The 25,321-nt window shown below is 49.9% G+C and overlaps 8 protein-coding genes across 8 annotated transcripts; 6 read left to right on the top strand and 2 right to left on the bottom strand.

Moving 5' to 3' along the window:
* Positions 1–194: 194 nt before the first annotated feature.
* Positions 195–2,175, top strand: BU24DRAFT_461521 (uncharacterized protein; the record flags this gene model as incomplete). Its single annotated transcript, XM_033531895.1, has 4 exons — positions 195–286; positions 373–443; positions 504–556; positions 1,048–2,175. The coding sequence occupies 4 exons, from the start codon at positions 195–197 to the stop codon at positions 2,173–2,175; spliced, it is 1,344 nt and encodes a 447-aa protein (XP_033383608.1).
* Positions 2,176–2,251: 76 nt separating this feature from the next.
* BU24DRAFT_461520 (uncharacterized protein) lies at positions 2,252–2,797 on the top strand (the record flags this gene model as incomplete). Its single annotated transcript, XM_033531894.1, has 1 exon — positions 2,252–2,797. The coding sequence occupies one exon, from the start codon at positions 2,252–2,254 to the stop codon at positions 2,795–2,797; it is 546 nt and encodes a 181-aa protein (XP_033383607.1).
* A 404-nt stretch (positions 2,798–3,201) lies between these two features.
* Positions 3,202–5,685, top strand: BU24DRAFT_369189 (sorting nexin-like protein-41; the record flags this gene model as incomplete). The annotated part of the gene is made up of 6 exons (XM_033524394.1): positions 3,202–3,295; positions 3,360–3,628; positions 3,679–3,945; positions 4,016–5,062; positions 5,126–5,239; positions 5,358–5,685. The coding sequence occupies 6 exons, from the start codon at positions 3,202–3,204 to the stop codon at positions 5,463–5,465; spliced, it is 1,899 nt and encodes a 632-aa protein (XP_033383606.1). The 3' UTR covers positions 5,466–5,685.
* A 400-nt stretch (positions 5,686–6,085) lies between these two features.
* BU24DRAFT_432911 (glycosyltransferase family 69 protein) lies at positions 6,086–10,500 on the bottom strand (the record flags this gene model as incomplete). The annotated part of the gene is made up of 4 exons (XM_033529944.1): positions 6,086–7,372; positions 7,467–7,598; positions 8,934–9,850; positions 9,930–10,500. 4 exons carry the CDS (start codon positions 10,498–10,500, stop codon positions 6,086–6,088), a joined length of 2,907 nt encoding a protein of 968 aa, XP_033383605.1.
* A 356-nt stretch (positions 10,501–10,856) lies between these two features.
* On the top strand, positions 10,857–11,887 carry BU24DRAFT_174615 (uncharacterized protein). The gene has a single exon (XM_033521553.1). It carries the CDS (start codon positions 11,213–11,215, stop codon positions 11,726–11,728), a length of 516 nt encoding a protein of 171 aa, XP_033383604.1. The 5' UTR covers positions 10,857–11,212; the 3' UTR covers positions 11,729–11,887.
* Positions 11,888–14,390: 2,503 nt separating this feature from the next.
* Positions 14,391–14,872, top strand: BU24DRAFT_174650 (uncharacterized protein). Its single transcript, XM_033521554.1, has one exon. The coding sequence runs from the start codon at positions 14,572–14,574 to the stop codon at positions 14,833–14,835; it is 264 nt and encodes an 87-aa protein (XP_033383603.1). The 5' UTR covers positions 14,391–14,571; the 3' UTR covers positions 14,836–14,872.
* Positions 14,873–16,100: 1,228 nt separating this feature from the next.
* Positions 16,101–18,107, top strand: BU24DRAFT_480072 (uncharacterized protein; the record flags this gene model as incomplete). Its single annotated transcript, XM_033533105.1, has 5 exons — positions 16,101–16,286; positions 16,344–16,415; positions 16,473–17,127; positions 17,184–17,599; positions 17,652–18,107. 5 exons carry the CDS (start codon positions 16,101–16,103, stop codon positions 17,847–17,849), a joined length of 1,527 nt encoding a protein of 508 aa, XP_033383602.1. The 3' UTR covers positions 17,850–18,107.
* A 3,606-nt stretch (positions 18,108–21,713) lies between these two features.
* Positions 21,714–22,316, bottom strand: BU24DRAFT_174597 (uncharacterized protein). Its single transcript, XM_033521552.1, has one exon. The coding sequence runs from the start codon at positions 22,118–22,120 to the stop codon at positions 21,788–21,790; it is 333 nt and encodes a 110-aa protein (XP_033383601.1). The 5' UTR covers positions 22,121–22,316; the 3' UTR covers positions 21,714–21,787.
* Positions 22,317–25,321: the final 3,005 nt, after the last annotated feature.

Here is a 25,321-nt window from a genome sequence, read left to right as displayed (position 1 = left end):
GTTTGCCTTAAGTGATCCAGCTTTACCTTGAGTGGTTCAACTTAGGTGAAGGTGAGAGAGAACGGGGCTAATCTAAATAAATCTCCTTCGATTCTCCTCCACTCTCACGATTCATTCCACTTCCACAACAAACCTCAATCTTTCAACCCTACACCTTCAACATCCACTCAAACCCACAAAGCCGACACATCAAAATGGGTCTCTCCTCTAGCGATACTATTCTCCTGCTCAGCATAATCGCTATGTTTCTCAGCCCCTTCCTCGTCTTTGGCATCTGGGCTATTGTGTAAGATTTGCTCCCCCACCACCTAGCCGCCATCCCCATGAACTTCATCATAACCACTGCTTTGTGATTAGCTCGTATCGGACTAGAATTGCCAATCTCTACCGTCGATATGGAGCACTCCATCCCCCTCTTTCCCCCGAGGAACGTCGCGAAAGAGGTACGTATTCTACTAGACAACTTGGCCCGGCTTGACGCAGGTTCACTAACTTCTAAGCAGACGCGGCCAGAGAACGAAGGGCTGAAGAGGCACGAACGCGTGCCGCCAATAATGTAAGAAGAAATAGATTTCTTTCCACAAGCTATCACAGCTTCCCATACTAACGCTGTATTGAAAGTCATATAATTTGCAAAACGTTGATGCCACAAGGAATTGATTCCACAACACAAACTGTGCGGCACGTTACATCGAACCGAACTACGACAATCTTCTTGTTTTTCGAACGCACGAATGCCCATACAATGGCAACTTCACCTTTCTTCGCTTTCACATAATTGGGCACCGGCTGAAGAGTTTGCTTGGATTTACTTCGCTTCACGCGATAGTACAGAAATCATGGCGGATAATGAATGGATGCTGGAATTTGGGCTAGTCACCATTACACCCGATGTTTGTTGGCATCGAGCCACTGCAGCGGGATAGCAAACAATTTCTTGCCCCTCGGCTTGAGTTCAAAATACAAATGCCTACTTCAATTTTCCAAAATACGTGCTTTCGTAACGTGGATTTCCTGTTTGTTTCTTTGTTTCTAAGTGATTTGCAGGCTTTTGAGATGAAGACGGAGAAAAGCACCATCATAGCCATCGTCTTCGCAGGCGTTCTCGGTGCTATCGTGCTGTGGGTTGCAATACTCCACTTGCTGAGGTGTTTCAGACGGAAAGGCTACCATGTGGATCAATTCTTCGCCGTTCGAGTAGCGCAAGAGGGCCATGAGCAACCGTCGTTCTTTCATTTCTGGCGCCATAACGACGTTCAAGAAGATTATGGCGCCGAGAAGTATCAAGATGAAGCCGATTTCCCTCTGCGATCACGGTATAAACGACCGGATCCGAGATCGAGGCCGTACGAGGAACAGAGACGATATCCGGGCCGCGGTGAATTTCAACGACCACGGTCACGATCTTGGAGTAGGGAAAGACACACTATCGAAGTTGAACCAGTCATTGAAGAAGCAAGAGACGATACGCCAATGCCATCTAAAAGGCGTCGAAGATACGATCGAAGCCCTCCTCCACGTCTAGAACGCTATGCCCGAGGAATGAATGTGGCCGAACCACCAGCGATTGAATATCAGAATCATGGACACCAATTACCTCAACCAGCGATGGTCTACCCTGTGCAATTCCAGATGCCGGCAGCAGTGTTCCCACAAGTAGCCTCAGGCGCTGCCCCGATGATAGCGCCCGTCTTTGCGGCTCCCATCCAACCAGTTTGCGGACACCAAGTCTATCAAGATCATGTCGACAAAAGCATATTCAAGAGTGCGGCTGAATCGCAACCGCCTAGCGCAAAGCCGGTCCACCGCACAGTACACTTCGTCGACTTTGTCGATGAGCTGCCTCCATGGGTAGAAACGCGAGCAAAGCAACCCTCAGACTCGACGAAGCACGCAGATGCTAAACAAGAGGCCGATAGTGATGAGGAGATAGAACAGATCCCTCGAGCATACATACCCCGCTCAGCGCTAAGAGCAAGAAATGTCATCCCAGAGCCCGCGATCTTCCCGCAAGCCTTCATACAATCGAAGACGTGGAAGAAGACACCCGCATTGCGACATAAACATGCTACGAAGATGGCATCACATGGACAAGAGCGGCCGTCCAGTGATAATTCGCAAGATGAAAGCGAGCCTGGGACCAGCAACTTGGAAATGAGTACTGTTTCCTCATAAATCCTGCTTCGAAGCCGGGTGAGCTTTGTTTTGTCCTGTTTCTCGCAATCGTTGGTGCTTTACTGACCCCATTATCATGTCAATAGAAGTCCAAGATCACAACATGCGCCAACATCACTACACGGCAGGGGGAGATCCGGGAGCAAGTAGCAAGACGCTCTCTATGGCGAGTCAGAAACGACAGAACGTTTTGAAACAGCGACAATCCAGTGTGCAAAGCAACACTCAGACTCAGATTCAAAGTGAAGTAGGGGAGGAGGCGGAGAAGTCTATTCAGGATTCGGGGCGGCAGAGCCCAATTGCTTTGGTAGACCTCGATGCATCAACACTGGCCGAGACTGCCAATCCCAAAGCAACAGTTGATGAATGCAAATCACCACCAATTGCTCTTCCATACTACCCTCTTATGTGCCAAGCCTTGCCTTCAACACACACACCCAGCTTGGATAGCAGTCAAGGCACAGGCGAGGTTCTTCACTCGAATTTTCCAGGACGGCCTAGCCTCAAAAATAGAGTTCAGTCGTCGGAGAGTACTCGAGAAGTCAGTTCAATGACTGATGAGGGGCGGCTAGGAAGCACCGGGCAAGCAGGCTTTGCATCGTCGCTGGAGGATTGCGAGTGAAGATGATGTCCGGAGTTGTAGCAACCATATCTTGATGTATATTTTTGATTGAATATGAGGAGCAATCCAAATTGTGATCAGTGACAGCTGTTTGGCGATATATTATTTGATGCTGAGAGATCATACTGCGTATATCTAGATGGGAGGTAGTTAGTATGTGGGTCAGTGCACGACCCGGGCCGAGAGTAACGTCACCGCCCGCAGTGAGCAAAGCGCAGCTTCCAGGGTCGATGATTGAATGCCTGAAGAGAGACTGAGAGAGCTCAACACCAACCACCATCCAAGAGCTACTCAGCCCACACCCACGCCCACAACCCACAATCCACAGCCGACAACGAAACACCCTCTAGATACACCTGACCCTCCCCTTCCATCCGACATACTGCTGTACTCTTTCCTCCGTCATGTGGGACGACGAGGATAACAACCCTTACGGCTCGTTCGCCCGCCACGACTCCAACGCTTCCGATGTCCCAGGCTTAGGTTCTCCCGGTGCGCGTAAGGCTCCCACTTTATGACACTCATGAGGTGTTACCACAAACTAATCGCATTGTATTTGCAGTGCCCTATCGCACCGGCACTCCACCCTCCGGCGGATCCTCCCCTCTCCACGAGTCGCCCGAGTTTACCACTCAACGTGATTTGAGCGACGTGGATTACAATGAAGAGGAAGCCGAGCAAGAAGAGCGAGTTACCCCGAAGAAGGGAGGATATGATAGCCGAGTCGAGCAGTGGCTGTACGAGAATCCAGACTCATCCATCCTGATCACCTATGCGGGGAAGAACTTGGAGGGCGGCGGTGGCTACATCGCCTATACCATTAATACTGGTGTATGGATATATATGATGACCTGAATACATGCGGAGCTGACTTATCATAGGGACTGGAAGTACGGCGCAGATACTCGGAATTTGCTTCGTTGCGCGCGACGCTGGTCAACCTCCATCCCACGCTTATAATACCTCCAATTCCCGAGAAGCATTCTATGGCGGACTATGCGGCGAAACCCACCAAAGCAAAGGAAGATGCGGGGATTATTGAATTACGAAAGAGAATGTTGGCCGTTTTCCTCAATCGCTGTCGGCGCATGAAGGACGTTCTCGATGATGGTGTCTTTTGGAGGTTCCTTGATCCCAACGCGAGCTGGGTAGGTCATTTTCCACGTCAAAACTTACAACATTGCCAGGCGACAATACTGATTAGATTCACTTGTCTAGAGCGAAGTTCTTCACGCTCCTCCGGTGTCCAACCTCCCCAAGAACGTCCTCAAATCACCTCCGCTCGATGCCGCGAACCCCACTCTAGCCCACAGCTACCTCCCCATTCCTTCCACTTCAGCGAAGTTGAAAACATCCGGTCAGACATCAAACTCGGGAACGCCCACATCCCCACCTCATCATTCTTCTCTGCCATCTTCCGCCGCGCATACCACCCCAGGACCCCAGGTGTTTGGTCGATTCCCGCCTGAGTCGCGAACTCTAACTGAGGAGGAGCTGGATCCGTATTTCGTCAATTTCGAGCAATCTTCGAAAGAGCTGGAGACTTCGTTACAGGGTAGCATGGAGAAAGTCAACCGTCGAACATTGACACATCTGTCTGCGTGGGGTGACGACCTGGCCGAGATGGGTGCGAAGTTCAATGCATTCTCTCTCTCAGAGCAGTCGCAATCGCTTGCCTCTGCTATCGAGAAGACTGGACAGGCAGTTGACTCTACATATATCGCCACAGCCGAATTATCATCCTCCCTGAGCGCAAGCTTTGCAGAGCCGATGCGAGAGAGCGCACAGTTTGCAGGAGTGGTGCGTTCGGTCTTGCGGTACCGCGTTCTGAAGCGCATACAGGAGGAAATGACGAAGGACGAACTGGAAAAGAAGCGTGCGCTCCTGGAGTCACTCGAACGAAGTGAAGCCGAAGCCAAACGACTGGAGCAGCATCTGAGCGGAGCAGGCTACTCCCCACCATCTGCACGGAACCGCTCGACCTCCAACACGTCATCCCGAAGCAGTGGCCAGGACCGGCGGCCAGAGGAGGACACAGCATCGATCGACTCCGACTTCCCACCCACACACGGCGAGCAGGCACCTTCGTCCGCCCAAGGGGAGCCAACGTCGCCGGGCAGCCCGCATAAGAAGAGCGCCAGTGGTAATTTCGTGACCAACAAACTATTCGGGCCCATAAGTCATGCTTTCCGGGGCATGGCCGACGTCGATCCCGAGAGGACGAGGAGAGATCAGATTGGGAAGACGCGGGAGACTTTGGTACAGGTACGTCTACCCCCTATTCATCGAGCATACCTTGTCAACTAGCAATACTGAACATCCCCCCAGCTCGAACAAGCCCTCGAGGTCGCAGAAAAAGACACCAAAGACGCAAGCGCAGGCGTAATGAAAGACCTCCGCCGCTTCCAAGAAGAGAAAGAAAACGACCTTCGCAGATACATGGTAAGCCTCCCCCTCAAACCCCCTCCCCTCCCCCCCCTCTCTGCCATCCACCACTACCACCACCAACCCTATCCCCATCCCCTTCAGTGAAAAAAAAACCTAACACAACCCCCAAAAGATGGAGTTCGCCCAATGCCACATCGACTGGGCCCGAAGAAACCAAGCCGCCTGGGAGGAAGCCAAAGCAGAAGTCCAGAACATCCAATCCCAAGTCGCCGAGGAATGAACGCAGAGTCGCTCACAAAAAGGAGGGAATAAATAAACAACATGCATATGTAGCGTACATCCGAAACACCCCAACCCAAAGGCTCTTAGAGATTGATGGTTTGAATGAATGTACTGTTTTTAGCGCGCTCGCCCCAAAGGGAATGTGGAAGGGGTGGGCGGAGGGGGGGGTTGCTGTAATGTGAATAGGATAGGATAGGAGAATTGAGAATATACCATCCATTTTCCATTTGATTGTTTGAGGTGTTGTCGTTGGTGTTTGTCATGCTATCAGGGTGGTGATAATACACGCGTACTTTAAGCGTCTTCGCACGTACATGATTGAATGGCCTTGATGGGGATTTGAGAACAATGGTACAGTAATGGGTTCGTTGTGATACTGATGTAATGGTAATGTACATAGTCTCGTCGTTCGCCTCGCGTGTACTCCACTCGCCGTCATACATGATAGAAATGGAAATGGAAAATGCATGTAAAGATTCATGTATTTACCCCCAACTCCAACTCCAACCCAACCCTCACAGCAAGAAATCAAGTAATCAGCAACAAAACGTAAACTCCCCTCCCCCCTCTCCTCTACCCTCTGCACGTCCTAGCAAGAAAGACAGCACACATCACCACCTACGCCGTAAGCGCCGAACTCAACCCCAGAATCCCCATGCCCAGAAACGCACTCGCAAAGCACAGTTTCCGTGAATGCGTGAGATCCAGACTCTCGCCCAGCAACTGCAAACTCACCATCGCCATGATGCCCGCCGTCACCGCAAACATGCACCCGTACACCACGTCCCCCGGCTCACCTGCATTCCCGCTGTCGCTGTCGCCATCCCGCCGCCCCGCGAGGTTGAACCACAGCGCTGCGACGCCGGCGCCGAGGGGCTGGCTTACGCCGCCGAGGAGGGCGGACACGGCGATGGCTTTCCAGCGGGAGGAGATGGCGAGGTAGAGGGGGAGGGCCATGGCGAAGCCCTCGGTGATGTTGTGGATGAAGAGGGCGAGGAAGATGGAGACGCCGAGGCGGGGGTTCGCGTGGTTGGTGGCGTACGTTATGAAGCCCTCGGGTATCTTGTGGAGCGCGATTGCGATGCTGGTTTGCAGGCCGATGGAGAGGAAGACGTTGGTCGGGACGTGGTGGTGGTGTTGCTTGGTGTGGGAGTGCGTGGAGGTGGTGGTGTGGTGGGAGGAGGCGAGGGAGGCGGTGGAGGGTTTCTTGTGGACGGTGGGTTTCGAGGCGGCGGAGTGGTGGCCGTTCGTCGTGGCGGTGGGGGAGGTGGGATTGGAGATGCTGGCCGGTGCGATTAGGGGGGTTTCTTCGTCGACGTCTTGGAGGAGTGGTTGGCGTTCGTGGGGGGTCGTGTAAGAGCGGAGGCCGCGGAGGCTGGGTTTGGTGGTGATGCTGTTGGTGGTGTTGCTTCGTGGGATGCGAGCTTGTTGCACGTTGCGGAAGCATTCTTGACCGCAGGGGTCGGAGTAGCCAAAGCATTGCCCGTCTTCGTCGCAGAACTCCTTCGAGCCGGTTACGAGTCGCGAGACCTTGGTGGAGATTTGAGCGTGGAGCGAGGGTCGTCGAGCGAGTCCGGACGGGAGGGTGCCGTATGAGTCTTCGGCGTCGTCGTGAGAGTGGCCATGAGCGTGGACGTGGCTATGCTCTTCCATGGGTCTTTCGAGATGAGAGTGATCATGCTCGCCATCTACATCCTTTCCCTCTTCCTCATCTCCATGGTCGTGGTCACAGTCCACCACCGAGTGCGGGATGTATCCATGCAGGATTCTCGACAGCACCGCGATCCCCAACGCACCCGCAAGAAAGCACCCTACCAACACCAAGGTGGCTATCTTGGGTCCAAGGCCGCCCTTCTGCAGGTAGTCCTTCGCAGACGGCAGCATGCTGTAGAGAGCCGAAAAGATCTGGAGACATGCATTAGCAATCATGTGACGAGATGAATGACGATTGGAAACCGGGGGTGGAGTGGAGCAAAGAAGCGACCGGGTAGCTGCATACCATGACTCCAAAGCTTAGACTCAGGCCGCCAGATAGGAACACATTGCTGTCTTCGATCTTGAAGTGTTTCTTGCCTGGGAACTGCCGGACAACGAGGTCGACGCATATGATCGATGCTGGAAAGTTTCTTCTCTTAGCTTCAAAGAACAAGTCTTGGAATGATAGTTGGTGAATTTACCTCCGAATGTACACGCTGGAATGGTGAGGTTAGCCGGTGTATTGCGTTCAAGATGTCATCGACTCATACCTATGCCACTCACGGCCGTCATGATCCATCCCCGGGCATCATTGTCGAGCCCCATGTTCCCCGATGCTGTTGATGAAAATGACGTCGGCGTGCCAAGACTGCTGTAGATAGTTCCGGAGGACGTAGAAAAACGAGAGGTATTATCAACGATGGGTTACTTTACAGTGAATGAATATTTGAAAGCTAATAGATATTGGCAGGCGGTGAATAAGGAAAGATGACAGTCGACGCGCACCTTGATGTCCCAGATGTCCCGAATATTTGGTGCTAACTCAGATATGGCTAGGGCCTTGGCGATTGTCCCTCACGTGGTCAGCCATTTGAGTGGGCTCTGATTGGCCGATCAGCTGAGTTCCCTTACCTGGGGGAACAATCCTTTGTAGCGTCGTTCTATAAAAGACTCTCGATGCGGTTTCGAACTATAATCTAACCAAGGAGAATATCAAAAGACTCACCAGAATATAGATCGTAATGACAGTAGTGTCTAAATAGGTTCACCCGCTTGTTGTACCGATCAAAACGCTTAGAGGCATCAGATCGTTATAACGAGACTGTCCTGAACTATGAATGGTCTTGCACGAATGTGACAAGAGTTCGTTGGCAATGATAACTAATTGTATGAGTGTTTAATGTCAAGTCACACATCATGCAGCTTCCTCTCATAGTCCCTCACGAGTACAGTCTTTGTATATTTTATCACATTACACCAGGAAGAAAAAGACGGAACAAAAGGTAACAGTATCAAGTTGGTATTTTATTTTACTCTAAGTCCATGGGAATTGGATATCTCGTACTGGAAACATAAGAAAAGTCCAGTGTATGGTTCGGTCTAAAAACTCAATTGACGGCTTTACCACCCGCGGGCGTCGTCATCGTCCATTTCGCCAGATAATGCGCCTTCATGCCTCCCGCCGAGAAATGCTATATCTCGGATGTCTCCCTATGCGCCCTTTTCGCTATGCAATCCGTAGTATAAGAAAGTGTTGGAGTAATGGAATGATTCAGATAGTGGGGAAAGAGTTTAAAGTCGTAAAGGCATTAAATGCTCTTGTGGGGAAGAGCCAGTGTTAGAAGTTTTGTGTCGGGCGAGTTCATGGTGACACTGGTGGCTTCGGGATGGGGATGTTGGACCATTTGCCCTCGCCTTCCTTGGGGTTCTCGTTGATGACGAGGAGCTTTCGTCCGCCGCAGAAGCCTCCGGGTCCGGCGATTCTTTCAACGTCGCGATAGTGGCCGGACAAAGTATCGTCGGTGGCGTTCTTCTGGAAGGCGTGTTTAGGGTCGTCGTATTCCCAGACACGGTCTTGGACGACGTCTCCTGGGTTTTCCAGCTGGCGCTCGTTGTATTGTGGGAATCCGACCCAGTGGTTCAAGATATCGTGAATGCGAGAATACAGGAGTTCCGGTCGGCGGGTGACCGAAAGCCATGCTAACGTTTTCGGGTCGTATGCAACTCGAATATAAGGGTTCATGAAGATGCCCGACTCGAAAGGCATTCCCTGACCGGTCCTGCGGTACTGCAGATCGGCATTGATCAAGCAGCACTCTGATGAATCCCAGAAAATGTCGGTCTCGTAGCGGAAGCGCAATGGAGATGTGTCCGTGCTAATCGTCGTAGGCGCTGGCGAGAGGTCCTGGGTGGTATTTGGGCGCAGACGCTGCTGGTCTTGGAACCACTTCGCTTCGAAGGCAATCATTCCTCCCCAGCAGCTCCTGACGCGGACGGCGTCTGAACCAGACAAGACATCGTTCCTGCTCGTGCCTGTCCCGGCGCTGGTGAACCAGGGGTAGAACGGAATTCCGGGATTGAAGCCGTCGAGATCGCGGGTCGCAAATCGATCGTAGAACTTGAAGGCGTTGATGAAATCCACGGCACAGACTGCCCCGTAATTTGCGCGGCCGGAGGTGTCGACATTGGTGGAGAAGAGGAGCTGTGCCGCGTCGATGGGGTTGAAGTTGACGTCATTCAGGAACAAAACTCGGTCGAATACGACGCCGGCCTCGTCGATGGGCGCCAGTGCCTTGTTCCGCACATCTGCCAAGAACGCGATCCGCTTGATTCGTGTTTCTCCGTTGGGCAGTGTGACGCGGGGAAGTTCTCCCAGATCAAGAGTTTCTGCGGTGATGGTGGAATTGCCTGTATAGGGTGTTAATTATTATTTGTTTGTTCTGTGGGAAATAATATGACAAAGGGGAAGGGGGGAGGTTGAGCATACATGTGACTCTGCGCTCAAATTCCAGGAGCGACTGCCGCGTTAGCGCATCAGGGTCATTCTCGTATAGGCTGAGGTGAACATTCTCCGGACCCAGCAAGTCCACGAGGTCCAATACCGACTCAGCCCATTCTCCCGATGTCAACGACCCATTTTCTTCGTATATGGAGGCTGCGATGAAGACCTTCTCTTTGAAAACGTTTGCGCGACCTGTTTGGTTGGAGCTGAGTGCGAGCTGTCGGAGTTCTTCGTATCGAGGAGGGAGTGTAGTATAGGAGGGAAAGAAGACGCTCACGAAGAGGACAAGTAGAAGGAGTATGTAGGGAATAGAGAAGAGCGACCAGTATATTAGGCGGAGAATGGATCGCTTCTTTCGGCGTGGTGTTATGTAGTGTGTGTATGTGGAGTAGTTGGAGATGTGCTTCACGCCGAACGGTACAGCACCTGCGAGGCGCGCAACCCAGGAGGGACTGGTGGGTTTGTCATCTAGGTCTGATGGACTCGGTATATCGACCGAGCTTCGTGGGAGTAGCTCATAATCGTGAGAGGGTGGGAAGCGACGTTGTGAGGGCATCGAGACGTCCAGGAGGTCCCCAAGTACATGGACGAGATCGGCGCAAGCGTTGGGAAGGGTCCCTGGCGGTCGGGTGTGGTCGTACAAGAGGGAATAGTCGTGCGCGCGGATTGGTTAGGGAGTAACCAGCGAGGAAAGGGGGCAGCAGGGTGCCTTTGTTCGATATCGGGATTGAGATTGAAGGTGTTGTATGTGATTTTGAGGTTGAGGAGAGAGTAGGCAGAGCTCCATGTAGGGGAGAAACTGGGCGGACGGGCGTGGGGTTATGAACAGACGCAAAGTGGAGTTGGATTGCGGGTGGGTAGTTAGTTGGTGGTGGATGCGTGTGCCACTGACCACTGTGGGTGTGTGTGTGTTGGTGTGCTGGAGTGTTATTCGGTGAAAGAAGGGGAATTGATGATTCTCCGAGACGGTACGAGTAGCGGCCAACAGTAGCGTATAGACAGTCGGCTTGGGGATGGTTGGCAGCACTTGACTCGCCCAACTTACTCCATGAGATCGATCTTCAACAAAGAAGATTTGCAAGAAGCGAAAACAGAGAGAAGAGAGAAATGAACAGCAGATCGATGAGTTTATTAAAAAGAAAGGAGATTAGATGTGTTGTTATTATTACTACCTACTATGTACCTCTATTACTCCGGCCTCTAGGGAGAAGGAAGAACAAGCTTTTACACAGCCGAGGCCCTGATGACCACCAGCTGGATGGCTGATCATGTACCTCTACCATCTATGGGGTGGTGGAATAGGGCGCAGTGGCCACGACATTGTTCTTAAATCGTTCTTATTATTATCAAGATCTTCTAGTAATACCTATAAGAAAGCTACACTACATTATATACTCTATACAAAGGTTTGTTGTTGTAAACCCATATCCTCCACGGCGAAACTTCTCAAGAAATGGAACCTATCGGGGTTTCCATCGCAGGGACAGTCTCGTTTTGACTTGCGTGGTCCCGTTTCAACTTTACCCAGAAGAGACCGACGCATTTCCACATTTTCCACATTCTCACCCTATCCTGCTGCTCAGTGCTGCTCAGCGCTGGGCGCACTGCGCTGCGCTATGCTGCTGCTAGTGTACCTGTACCTCCCAGGTTCCTCACAGCATCATTGTACCCTTTGCCTGTTCCCCCTAACTACATATAAGACAGCAATATCAAAAACACAAGCACAGCAACATTCCCCCATTCCAAACTCCTCATCAAATTCCCTCTTCCCGTCGTCGTGCTAGCAACACGCAGAGTACGCCGTGCAGTACAGCCTGCGTATACTCCGTATAACCTCCGTACAAGTCTCTCTCTTCTCTTGACTCAAGCTTGCGATTTTTTACGCGTACCCTATACGCGACGTTCGCCTGCGCCCTGCGCCGCCGGCCGCCATGGCACGGAGGCTAAGAAAATCCAAAAACTAATTACATTACTGGCCTAGGAAATTAACGCAACCAAAGCCAGCTAGCTGAACCAGACGAACTGGGCCAGAACCAGACCGAGGGCCATGGCTTTTGAAAATCGATGGCTTGCTTGCTTGCCACATTCAGTAATTTGCTTGGTTATGGAAAAAAAAAAAAGAGAAGAAGAAGAAGAAGAAAAAGGGTCTGGATAGTGGAATCATGGAAGGGAATCATCGACGCATTCTCGCGACGATGATGACCCCGTTTGGGGTGCGCGTTGCGAAGAGCGCATCTGATCTTACTGTGTACAATACCCACATAGCTATCATTGTGGATGAGAAAGACGCCCCGGGCGGCTACGTAGACGGCAGCATACTCAGCTGGGTCTTGGTAAACTCTTGTGTTGTTGAACGCTGACCCTGATGTCTGAGGTCGTTTTCGTTTACCGGACGATCGGTGCTGCATGGAGAGCGATGCGCGCAGAACTGTGAAAATTGCATCAGATTCCATCCTCCGTCGGTTGGTCTTGTTCCCCCGTCCTCCGTCCTCCGTCCTCCGTTCCCCCTGGTTGACTATCAGCCCGCTGGCCTATCCTACCCTAAGCCAAGGGAAGGCAATGTCGCGAATCTAGAAACAATGTCCATACCTACAATTATTGTCCTAGGCACTCCGTAATTACATCAATATTGTAGATAGCTATGTAGGAACAACAGGATAGATTCGTAGTCAAGGCGGTTCACATATCCCCATCCGTCCTACCTCGCAGTTAATTATACCTCCCCATCTAACTCCCATCCAGCCAAGCTCCGCCCGCCTAGGCCGTTCCCGCTCCACATGGGCGGTTCGCATATCTACGTATATTCGTACTTTTTATACGCATACTCGTACAGTCCCAATAAATACCCCTCCTCTCCTCCGTGGTACGTACTCCGCACTGCATGCATACACGAATGAAGTATTTGTGCTTGTGCTTGTAAATGCGCTCATTCGTAGCGTCGAGCGAGCCTACGTACTCTCTCAGAGGAGATACCTGCTCCGGATTTGTTGTTTGGTTCCGAGAAGAAAAAAGACGCAAGGTGTGGCGTAACGCTTAAGAGGCGCAGCGATGGGGATTGTGTGGTTGAGCCAATGGGTGGTGAGGGGGAATGGGCCAGGAACGCGTCAGCCATGGGACACTAGAAGGGTGTGCGTTTTCTAGCCATGTGTGGTATGCTGGTGCGCTATGAGTAGGGATGGCCTATCGGATTGTACGAGTAGCTTGGGGATGATAACGTTTATATGTGTGGGTGGTTACTCGTACGAATGAAGTACATGTATGTATGTATGTTCTTGATGTGGATGGCGTTGACGAATGTTTGATTGTCATGCTCGATCACGGATGTATGTACATGAACATACGCGAACGAGTTTACACTCAGCAATTAAATAAACTAAAACTTTCTTACCAACTACTACCGCTCTACAGCTTGCCAATACGGTACCGTAAGAGAGAGGCAGCACGCTGCGTTCTTTTGTCCTCTTGTCATATTCCCATCTCCCTCTGTGTCAATTGTCGCTGCCGCTCTGGAAAGTTGTCGACTTTTTGCTGGACAACCACCGTACAGCCAGTTCTTTTTCTATTTGTAGTTGTATATTGTCTTGTTCATTAGGTCTGTCAAGAGAAGGAGATATTCTGTAATGTGCCTTGTTCTTTTGCCTTGTTCATGGTAATGGCAGGATTAATAATGATGGTAGAGGATCATGATAGTAGGATAACGACATGCACGATAGATGGGATATTGATTGTGGGGTCGACCCTGGATATCCTATCCCTTTCCCTTACTTTAGGTGGTCGATTGATCACTCTTGTAGGCAGTTGATCGATCAATCTTGTGATTAGTTGATCGATCACTCTTGTGGGTAGTTTATCAATCGCTATGTCAAGTGGCTATCGGTCGTAAGTTCAAACTTGGGTATTCTTTCTCTTTTTCCTACTACGATCGGAGATTCAATTGACTTCGATGGCTCGATTCGATGGATACTGCAGGTAGAGCCTTAATCGATCCGATCGATACATCGTCTCCTACTATGATCACAATACTTAAATGTCGCCAATTGCAAAAGGTAGGTTATCGAGGTTACAGGTAGTTGATCCATCGCTGCTGCAGAGTGAGGTGACGAGAGGGGAACATCTCAATCGGTGGCGTTGGTGGTGCTTCGATAGGCGTCTCGGTTGTGTAAGGTTGATCAAGGCCTTGTAGGTGGAAGCACAATATGTTGTAATCCATTGCTTTCAATTTATTTGTATTGTCGCGGATAGATGCCTCTATAGTATGGAACATCACAGATAATGACCTGCAACCACACTCGCTTGCCGTTGGGGTTGAGGTCGCTTGGTAGGAGATTTCGAAGGAGAGGTTGGTGCGTTATCGAAGTTGCCCGGCACGCTAGGAGTGGATGAATGATCGGTCGAACGCTCACTTGGGCGATGAGTTATCCCTTCGGTCATGCCTAAGGCAGATTTACTTCTTGGTTGTTCAAACAATTTAACGTCCAAGTTGATTGAGAGGTATTCGTGAATGTCTCCCACCCAGTTATCTATAATGCCCCCTGGCTTGTTTATAGGTTTGTCCAACCACTGACTGGGAGGGATCAAGTCTTCCGGTGAGAGTGATCAAGCAACAGCCTTGTCGCTCAACAAGCTGATGCTCGACTACACAGCACTCTTTACGGACGACGGAAAGCCTGCCGACGTTGAAGAGTCCGACTGGCTAAAAGTCCCTTTAGTGACAGACTGGAACGCTGCAGGAGCAAAGCTCGGTCATCGCATCTACCCGCTGGGACCAAAACAGCGCGAGTTGGTTGATAAGGTGTTTGATAAACTCCATACGCAGGGTCGTATGGCTTGGTCGAAAGGCAAGTGGATAGGTAGGATAAGTAGATACTTGCCTCTGTCGATAAGCCTCTAGAGGTAGGTATATTATGCCTTAATCTCTCTTAGCAGGCCTGATCGACCTATCTATCCCTGTGTAGTGCCTTTCCCTATACAAGTGATCCCCGGATCGCTTCATCTATCCCGCTACACCACAGTATGGTGGGTGGATATCTAATTGATGTTGTCGGTGAAAAGTCAATCAGTTCTGATGACTATTGCAGCAGGTAGGTATTCTATCAATTGCAATCGTTCTTGTAAGGAGAAAGTCTGTTCGACCGATAGTAGGTGGAGGTTCTGAATTACTAGTCCTACAGCAACACACTTGCTCTGCTGGTCAAACTACTGGTAGATTCTAGTTGTCTGCTTGTTTGCTTGTTGTTTAAATCCAATGAGAGATAAAGAAGAATGTATACAAGAGCCGTACTGCACAGTTTAATTAATTACATCAACAGTAAGGGATTGGCCTTTGGACGCTTCCATTCGTAGCTATCGGGTCCAATAATTGCGCTCTCTGATGTTCCTCTGCCCTGTGCCGCTACGCGCCGCCGCCAAGTTGAATCGGCATCATGATTGCAAACACAAACAGGATATTCAGAGGCCAATCGTTTGCTAGATCAGCCTTACCAGTAGTATGTGACGATCCGGAGAGCATGTGGGGGAGTGACGGTGGACCTGACGACCGTTTGCTCAAGCCCACCTACCCTATGCCGTGCGCACCTGCACTTTCCGTACCAATGTAGACCTTCCCTATGCGCACCATGTAGCCGTGATATTCGCATATAAACCGTGTGATTCCGCTGCCCGAGAATGCGATGTAAGGTCCGTTGGGCGCCCGCTGGTCGTCCTACAAACATCCAAACCCGACATTCACAACTGCCGCCCGCCGCCCATAGTGAATAGGGATGTTTTTCTCGGAAGTCATTGGAGGTCCCAGTGCATTTTCTCGGTCCCTTATCATGGTTTAGGTTCTTCTCGGGCTGTTGGAGTCCCTCTCAGCTCGTAGCATGGTTCGTATTGAGGTCTCTCGTGGCAGTCATCCCGGCGCCGTGTCTGGCATGTTTGGCAGTGTCAAACGGACCACACCGTGTAAATGAGAGTGTTAGGTGGAATACGAACTCACTATCGTAGTACACTGAGTCCTCCTGAGAGCTTCAGAAAGCTCAAGCTTCGTAGAGGTTGAGGTCAGCCTTTGCAATACCAGTATGGCACGTTTATACGGCTCCAGCACCTTCTCACATACCCTTTACTGACATTGATATGACACAGCAATACATCTACAGGGTGATAGCCAGAACAGAAATGTCTAGGCTCTATCAACCAATCGTGTGGTTGCCTTGGGGTTGCGCACAGTCACTTTGTTGTGATCAAAATTCTGGCCTTTGCCTCCCGCAACGCGCTCTCGCCTCCCTCCACCCAACACCACCACCCCCATTCATCAACTCGATCCAGCTTTGGAAAGCTCTCTGTGGGTTGCGTCTCTTTCAGGTATATAGCGGCGTCATGGGTTTCTTTCGTTATCGCGCGCTGTACTGATCACAGCAGTTTGCGCGGCTGTCGTTCACTTCTCACGCTGCAGCCAGCGCCTCTACGCCGCGTGCGCCCATCACTCAGAAGGTATAAGAGCTAACTGTGTCTATCATTACCTTGGAGCCTACTAACATCAAGATTTAGTGCGAAGAGAAACACACTTTAGAAACCAGGATGGAATTGAACGCCATTTCAGAGCTTCTTCGGAGAATCGCTTCTGATAGCGACATGTTAGATTTCTACAAGGAGGAATTTGATTCTGATCTCGAAGATCTTTCTCATTATAATGGCATATTCAAGGAGTTAGCTGCAATCGCAGCTGACTCTGTCGTGGAGAAGCCTCCTGTAGATTGGGCTGCTGAACGGGAATACAGATACTTGGCCAAAGCATTGGAGTTGGTTGAGTATCTAATGGTTCAGTCATCTTGCCCATTTTCAGAAGCAGCAAAACTATTCAAGAATGCATCTCGAGTGCGGCGGCAATTCCAGCAGGGTTTCCTTGTTAAATATCTCAGCGGTCTACCGAAAAACAGCACAAAGCCAGTCAGCTTATTCGTCGAGGAAGCGTTTCGGACCGGCCGCGATAGCTTGTTCTTCACTACCGTTGCACTCATCAAGTTCGGTCTAATCGGTATCAATAATAGTGACGAGCAGGTGGCAGTGTACCGTAATGTTCTCAAGGCGTCGATACTTCCCTCCGCAGCAGAGGAAAGGCGAAAGAAGCAGCGCCAGCCAGAGGATCACCATCACGGACACTTCGACCTTACTGAATACCTGGCGCGAGGCTGGAGAACACCAGGTAAGCCTAAGAATCGAGGGAGCGCATGCGCTGCGTATTGCTAACATTGTTCGTAGTTGTCGAAACATACGCTGTCCTCTTCATACGTGAAGACGGAGGCCTCTTCGAATCCGTCAGCGCACTCCAGGCCTGTGTTTGGGGTGGGAAGATCGAATCCTTTACTCTACCCGGGCCGGCCAAGAAACACGCCCTCATCAAGTTCTCGAGGATTGAGGCCTGCCAGAAGTATCTCAACGATGCCCAAGATGGGGTATACATAAACGGTGTCAAGATCGGACGTGCTGTACCCTACTACCCATATCAACTAGAGCACGGCGATATGCCTCCCAATCTGGGAGGCTTTGCTTCTCGCTGCGTTCGTGCTTTGGAAGTCGATAAATCAGTATCACGGGAAGCAATTTCAACAGCTATTAGAGATGCTAGGAAAGAGGAGAGTAGGTTTGATAAATTCGCCTATGGGGCAGATGCTGGTGTAAGTGCAATCCATACACTACAATTTGAGCATCTAATTGAAGCCAATACAGCGTCGCTATTATGAATTTCGGTTCTCTTCAATCCAATACGCCTCAGATTTCATGGACGAGCTCAGGCAGAACAAGGATTGGGCACGCTGTAAACTCGAGTTGGGCATTGATCCATGTGAGAAAGCATACGGTGTCCACCTCAACGATGATAGACCCAAGCCCAAGGAGCCCTGGGAGGACCTGACCGACGGCTTTTAGCATAATATGGCTTTGGACTTGGAAAGGAGCAGCTGGTGTTAGTTTACGTGTTTATAGCTATCACACCATGCTATCACATGGTGAGTGTAGGAACAGTGCTTATGGCGTTGAGGCGATCACACAGTGCTTTCACGCCAGGAATATGGGAACAGGGCTTTAGGCGTTGAAGGCGATTACACAGTGCTTTCCTCTACACAAACGCAAGGAAGATGGAACAACCTGGGGCGCCCCAGGACATTGGGAGAGCCTCAATATTCAGATGTATAATAGTGCTCGAACAAACAATCAATCAGTTTTCAGAAACCAGCTCCCGTGACCAGTAGCGTACTAAAGCAAAAATAGGCGTCCAAACTACGCTCCGAGCAAATCAACGGGGCCCGGACAGGACCTCCGACCGCCTGTCCCTTCACACTTTACTCAGAAACGTGCAGGAGACGCGAAAAACAACACACTAGAATGTTCCTATTAACTAAATAATTCCCCTGGAGTTGCCTGGGCCTTGTCAGCACAAGCGCCACAATTCCCATGTTCTAACCCTTCAGAATTTCATCTCGCGATCGGTTCCGCCATGTTTGTCGCTACACTTGTACCTAGCTTGTACATCTACCGAAACTTTAGGTACTTTTTGGTTTCAGCTCCAACTTCCATAAGGTAGATAGGGTAAGGTTAGTAGGGGTAGGCGAGGGTTTGTACAAGTACTTTGTAGATCTCCCTCCGTCGGAGTATGATCCGACATCGACGCACGATCGGAGTGTCGGAGGAGAGTTACTGGATGGGGAAATGATTGCTGAGACGGTGAGGATATGTTTTGTTTTGGGCGGACATTGGGAGAGATTATTTTAGAGTTACGGAAGTACTGCTGGGTTTGTGGTAGAGCGTAGGATAGCATCGGAGGTGTTTAAGTGTTGTTGGTGGGTTTTTGATATTGGGCTTATGGCTGTGTATTAGAATATCGTGGGGTTGGCTGGGGCGAGTAGATACACAGGTTCGATAAGATTTAGTTTGCAGATAGAGTGGGAGAGCTGGAGATTGGTGTAGTTCTTTGATTTGTATTGTATCTGGTAGGAAGTTTGCTAGATGCCCGGAACACTGCCTTTTCTGCTTCTGAAGAATTACAGTGACTGAATTGTAGATCATAATATTCAATAATAGCTACAAATGACGATACAGTGTGTTGCTAGGGTTCAGAATGGAGCTGTGCCACTGTACGCTACGTCAATAATTCATGGACTATACTTATAGGGCACTGTGAGGGCAGGTTTAATACTGTATGCTACTGTGTCTTAGACACACTGAGACGAGCGAGGCGAAACTGGTATCATTAGTTATTTCAACAGTGGGTCGAGGTGTAGCATAGCACGGAGAAGGAATAGTAGCAGCTACGCAGGGCGCCTGAGAGATCGACAGAGTTTGCGAGGTGTAGGGCAGCAATACATAGAAAGAGTGCAGTAGTAACATTGTATATATCGTGTAAAATATCATGTTCTGGTGATTATGAAATAGAAACTATGTAACGAAACATACAAAATTTTCCCCTGGAAAGGAAATATAGGAACAAGTTTTACTTGGAAGGCTACTCGCAGAGCTATAGAACAGTGAGGCTTTACAGCATTGTGGGTAACACTAGTGAGATAGGAAACCCTCAAGATGATTTCTTATTATGTAAGTTTTCTAACCCATGAAGAAGGTCAATGTTGATGCGTTGACTACTACATGCTGACGAGCTGTTTTACACGCCTACCCAGGCTTTCCTCAGGCACTCTCCCTCGACGTTAGAAGTACAAACGAATTGTCCCCTTGCCCCAATAGATCGCAACCCGTATCAAGCGGGCCCCTCTTCCCAGTATCAGGGAGGTGGAGGCTAAAGGATGTGATATCGTCAGTGTTGCTGGTAGAAAGTATCTCATTGCGCCCTGGTGTACTGATTGACGTACAAGTAATAAACAAGATGAGAAGGATAAGTAAGTACGTGAGACAAGATGTCAGTCATTTTCGAGTAAATGTATTCTTCTGCTATCAAGGAAGTTCATGGTCTAGTTAAGACAATACATTTTTCAATGTATTAGGTTTTTTTTCTTTTAGGTTTGTAGATTTGTTATAGTCAACAGTCCATTTCAATATGTTAGATCAAATATAACATCTAGCAATATATAATAACAGGCTACTTATCTATCCAAGATTATTTTGATATAACCAATAGGTAACATACACAGATGATCAACTCAGTACATAATAAAACAAACACTCGTATACCCTCTCATCAAGTCGCAGATCTTACCTCTGTATTGAAGGACATAGCAATCAATGGGAAGAGTAAATGGTAGAACATCGTCAAGCTCGATGGAACTAGATATTGAGAAACGACACGACACCGTCAGTTGTAAAGATTCAGATTCAGATGACGATATTCTAGTGTACACATTTATATGTGTATGAACACCATAACACTGTATAAACTATAGTAGAATCTATTATCAACGCTCCCTGCAGGTGATCAAATGTATTTATACATCTAACACGATAGCAGTACCCATTACACAGTTCATTATCAAAACCTAGCACGCATATAGTTCGAACCACCTATACAAGAAGCACTATACCAAGGTTCTACGGCACTTCATGACAGCCATACCTTGCCTTATCTACTTACCTGCCATCTCACATCCCTCTCATCAACGTATCACAAAGATGAACCTACCTTATCGTCTTCCCAACCCCTCACATTCATCTCCCAATCCCCCTCCTACCACAGCCCCGATCCCGACATCACAGCCCAGCATAAACCCCCTCACCATCCTCCCCTCCTCTAATCTCCCCTCCCCTCCCATCCCAAAATACCACCGAACCCAACCCCGCACACCCATCCCATCCCCACCCCTCCCCTCCCAAAGCAACCGTAGCGCACCCACAGGGCGAAGACGTCAAAAACGTACGATACCCAGACGCCGGTCGCTGGTAAGGAAGGGTCTACCAACGGTACGCATTTGTTTCAGATCATTCCTTCGAGGCTGAATCGGTGCTTTGATGGTGGTGGGGTGGAGGATGGCGTGGTGTAGTGTAGGTGTAGTGTGGTGTGGTGTAGTTAGGGGAAAGGGGAGGAGGATGGGAGAGGGGAGATGACCCGGGGACGTGGGTTTGGGTGTGTGCCTACACATTGTGAAGTATGGGCTGACTTTGTGGTAGGGCTAGAGCGAGAGGCGTGGAATGTCGAGGGGAGTTGGAAAGGGAGTTGGGGACGGGGAAGTTCCTGGTTTGGTAGTACCAAGGGGAGGTTACGGGTGTGTAGGGATTTACCGTGTAGAGGTGTTGTGGTGGTGGTGGTGTAGCGTAATATCGATATTGACGATAGGGGATTGTGGCAAGGATGGGGGAGACACAGTATCGGTACCGACTGACTGACTTACTTACTGTAGAGGAGGAGGAAATGAGAATAGAAAGCAGGGCCGAATTGTAAAGTCGTGGAAAGTCGATATGTAGGATTCGATAAGATAGGATGTGATGTGGCTTGAGAGGGAAGAACAAGCCGGCGCCGGTGTCACTCAATAGCTGGGGACATTGTGTTCCCTCATGTGTGCTTTGGCGTGTCTGAGGTTTGATGAGCGATGTTGATTTTCAAGGAAAGCGAGAAGCTAGGAAAAATGGAATGCGGTCTAGGGACGGGATCTCCTGCCGGCGTTCCTCGTTCGTCGTTGGGCAGAAATCAGATTCGATGTGACGGAATGGCGTGCACGCGGGATGGGCTCGCTCGCTCACTCGGCTCGATTCGTACTTCTAGTTATTTATCATCATGACATTTCCCTGGAAAAGGTGGTGGGAGAGCGGGAGCGTTCGTTCTAGGGGTGGTTGTCTGTTGTTTCAGGTTGGAGGCTCGATTGGAGATGGCAAATATTGGAGGGAAAGTCTGGCGAGGAGGGAGATGGGAATTCGACATTCGTCGTCTACTTGACCACACAGGATAGGAAAAAAGGAGGGAAAGGAGACAAACAACGGATGATACAGTAGTGGCATTTGGCTACCCGTAGTTGGATCGCAGAGACGGGCTGAAAAGGGTCTTGGGGATGTCTGAATCGTCTTGATTTTTGAGTGCGCGGCGCGATATTCACTGGTACGCTAGAGAGAAGAACAGAGAGGAGAGAGATCGTCCCGAGGTAACGAGCTCTGATCCGGTCTGGTCTGGTCTGGTCCAGTCTGTTCCAGCAATTAGTTCGTGTGCCATTCCATGTGCGAAATGGTCGTGCGGGAGGAAACGAAAGTTTATTCTCGTGGGCCATCACTTTTCAATCCAGCGCCGAAGAGTGTCAGAAAAGTCTCAATCAAAGAAAGTTTGCGTGACAGCGTGCGGATCCATTTCTTTCATGCACACACAATCTCTCTCCCCGTATTCAAAATGCCATGTCGATCGATCTATTGATATTCTCGGAAAATCGTGGGATTGGTGCAGTGCTGCAAGAAGCATTGGTAGTAGCGATGATAGTGGTCGGATGCGGAGAAACCGATAGATACTTTCTCCTGAAGCGCAACTGAGCTAAACTAAAGATCCGAACCATCCACACGGGTGGAGGGAATATGTATATTATGTTAATTATTGTATGTTATTTTTGAAATGTCAAGGTAGCTAGGAGACGGCCCTTCTTAAAGTTCAGTGACAGGAACGATCAAGTGGTCTATGGGCGCCCACGTGTAGAAGGCCATGACATGCAGCGAAAGGGTCGCACGGGTGTGCGACATTTCTTCTAGCGTAGTCCAGAGGAATAATGCGTAGGATTGTGATAGTCCCAAGTCTTCCGCCACCACCAATGTCCCGGTATGGGGTGCTTGAGGTTTCGCAGAGAAGGTATCTCGAGAGGCTCTTCGAAGGCAAGACTGCTTACTGGTGCGGGTGTGTTAATTATGGATTTCCCGGGATGATCACCGCGGTGCGATCTACCCGCGTCGAATCGCAGTTGCAGTCACAGTCGCAAAGACACAGGACTAGATATACCATGCACAATAGGTATACCTACTAGTGTGTAGATGTAAGACAGAACCGACTTTGCGTCGCATTAGGAAATGCATGAGACCCTCCCTTTCGGCTCATCCTCGCCTCAAGAGAATGAGAGAAAAAAGGAACGACCCAATTCGTTCCGGGGTGAACCTGATCGACGCAAATGGATCTGCAGCAAATCATCTCGTCAGCTCAGCCTTTTTTTGCATCCTCCTAACGGTAGGTATTTCTCTGGCGCTTTTTCAATAATGCTCGTCGGTCGCCGCCGTCGCCGCCGCGGTTCCCCCGTCCGTTAGCTACATTGCCATGCCTAGGCAAAACACCCCTTTCTCGCCTTTGATCAATGGTAGATAGGAGTACACAACAGTTGATTTGTTCAGCAAATGCGAGAGCCTGTGCAAGACACCATCTATGTTCAAGACAAACAAGATGGTGGGCGCCATCTCATCCACATGCCCGTTCCTAACCTTCCCTTTCTACGCCGCCACCCAGCATCCATCGGAAGCGGGCAAGAGACCGGAAGCGCGAGAACGATTGCGCATGACAAAAGAAAGCATTCCTGGAACTCCAGGTGTGTGTACCCAGCCTCGCGACGATAGGAATGCCCAGGCGGAAGGTCGACACCCATGACGTCTCGAGAAGGATAAGGGGCGTTCCAGAAGGCTTCTAGAAGAAAAGGCGACCAAGCTAACGAATGTATTCTACCTTGTACCTCGCTGATGGAGAGGAGGGATTGGTTGTCTCTTTGGGTTTCAACGCTACATGGCTAGGTTAGGTATGTACGCATGTGTAGGTATGTGCCACGCTGCTGCCACGAGACTGTACAGGTCCACACCTCCATCTGCCCGTTAGTTGGGTAACTTTTGCGTAGGGTGATGGGTCTGTGGGTTAAGGGCGTTGGATGCGTGTATGCGTAAGTCGCCAGGCCGCAGCGTAGGAAAAGAGTAGGTAGATCCCTTTCTTTTAAAGTTTCGGAGAAGGGTCGTGACACTTCTTTTATTGTGGTTTTTATTTTTAATTTGGCGAATGGGATTGTCGTGATGGGGTTATGCGTGATGAGTGATGGAAGATGGCCATGGCCCTTCCCGTACATAAGGTTTGGGGTCTTTGGCTAGCTAGCATGGCAGGCCTGGTTACAATACCTTGGTTGCGTGCTGCCCGCGTGCGTGCTTTGTGTGTAAGAACGTGCAGAGGCGCGCGCACGCACAGGTACAGACTACAGTACAACAGTGCAGTCGAGAAGTTCAAGAAATCAAGAAGTCACCCATGTTGTTGAAAAGTAAGAAAAATACGCAATCTTGGGATCATGTAGATGACGTTGGATTACGGTTGGGATTGATCGCCTGAACAATCCATGTCCGGACGGGCGAGGCGAGGTAGATCTCGCGGGGGATGGAAGGAATTTCGAACTCCCTTTGCCATGTGGTGCGCGCGTGGGTCGTCATCGTGTGGAAGTACGAGGTTTGTACATCCTCGTAACGTAGAGTTGGTGATGTGCGCTCGGGTTGGGTTGGATCGTGTCTGGGTTGTGCAGTGTAGTAGTGTCACGTCAGTAAAGAATATACTGTACTTCCATGGTCGGCATGAATTAATTACAGGCAACCTGTTTCTCTATCATCGTCATCGTCATCATGGCTTCGACACCGACCTCCGAACGACTTCCGTCATTATTTGTATTTCTGCCCTGCTAAGCGCGGGTACATATGCCTTTGGTGCAATCACTATTACTATCGTATGTACCTAAAATCATAGAACGTCGTCGCATGTATGTACCCAGCGACCTACACAGTACTTGTAACTTGTTACCGTCGCCGCGGTGGCCCGTAAATCACTTAACTAACGCACCTAAGAACCTCTCGTCTCTTCGTAGCCCTGACGTTCCGTCGTGCCCCGTCCTGTCTGCATGCACGATTGTGGACCGGCCGGACCACTCACCACGTGCGTTCTGCAGTTCCCATTCCCACTTCCTTTCCTGTTTTCTTTGCCCGTTCGGCAGCGAGGAACCCACCTGTATGCAGGTAGACGGGCCTTTTTTGGTCGGGCTGCTGTTGTGCTGTTACGTTACGAGGTATTGTACGGAACGGAGTAGGTATTGTAGATTTGCCTGGCTACTGTTTCGTTCGAGTCGAGGCTTGGGGATCCGCGTGTGCATGCATGCATGTGCGTGTGTGCGTCCGCTCACGCAGCTGTGTCTATGCGCGGAAGTCTTGTGTGTGATTACTGTGATAGTTGTGATGGTCTACTTTTGGGTGTTGGAGAAGGCGAGGCGAAGTGTGGCGAGGGGAAGAGGAAGAGCACGCCCCTTATCTGATAGTGGGACTCGTGCGGTATGTATGAGCGCATTTTTGTTTCGCTATGTAGAGATAGTGCTTGAATCCTTTGTTTAAAGAGGAGGATCAATTGTATTGCATTGGTATTGCTCATTCGTCGTTGGTTAGATAGCTAGATATGATTACAGTGTGTGAATAGACAGATTCGAAAATAGCAG

Source organism: Aaosphaeria arxii, assembly GCF_010015735.1.
Source record: "Aaosphaeria arxii CBS 175.79 unplaced genomic scaffold BU24scaffold_4, whole genome shotgun sequence".
Lineage (NCBI taxonomy): Eukaryota > Fungi > Ascomycota > Dothideomycetes > Pleosporales > Aaosphaeria > Aaosphaeria arxii.
This window is presented reverse-complemented; position numbering and strand designations above follow the sequence as displayed.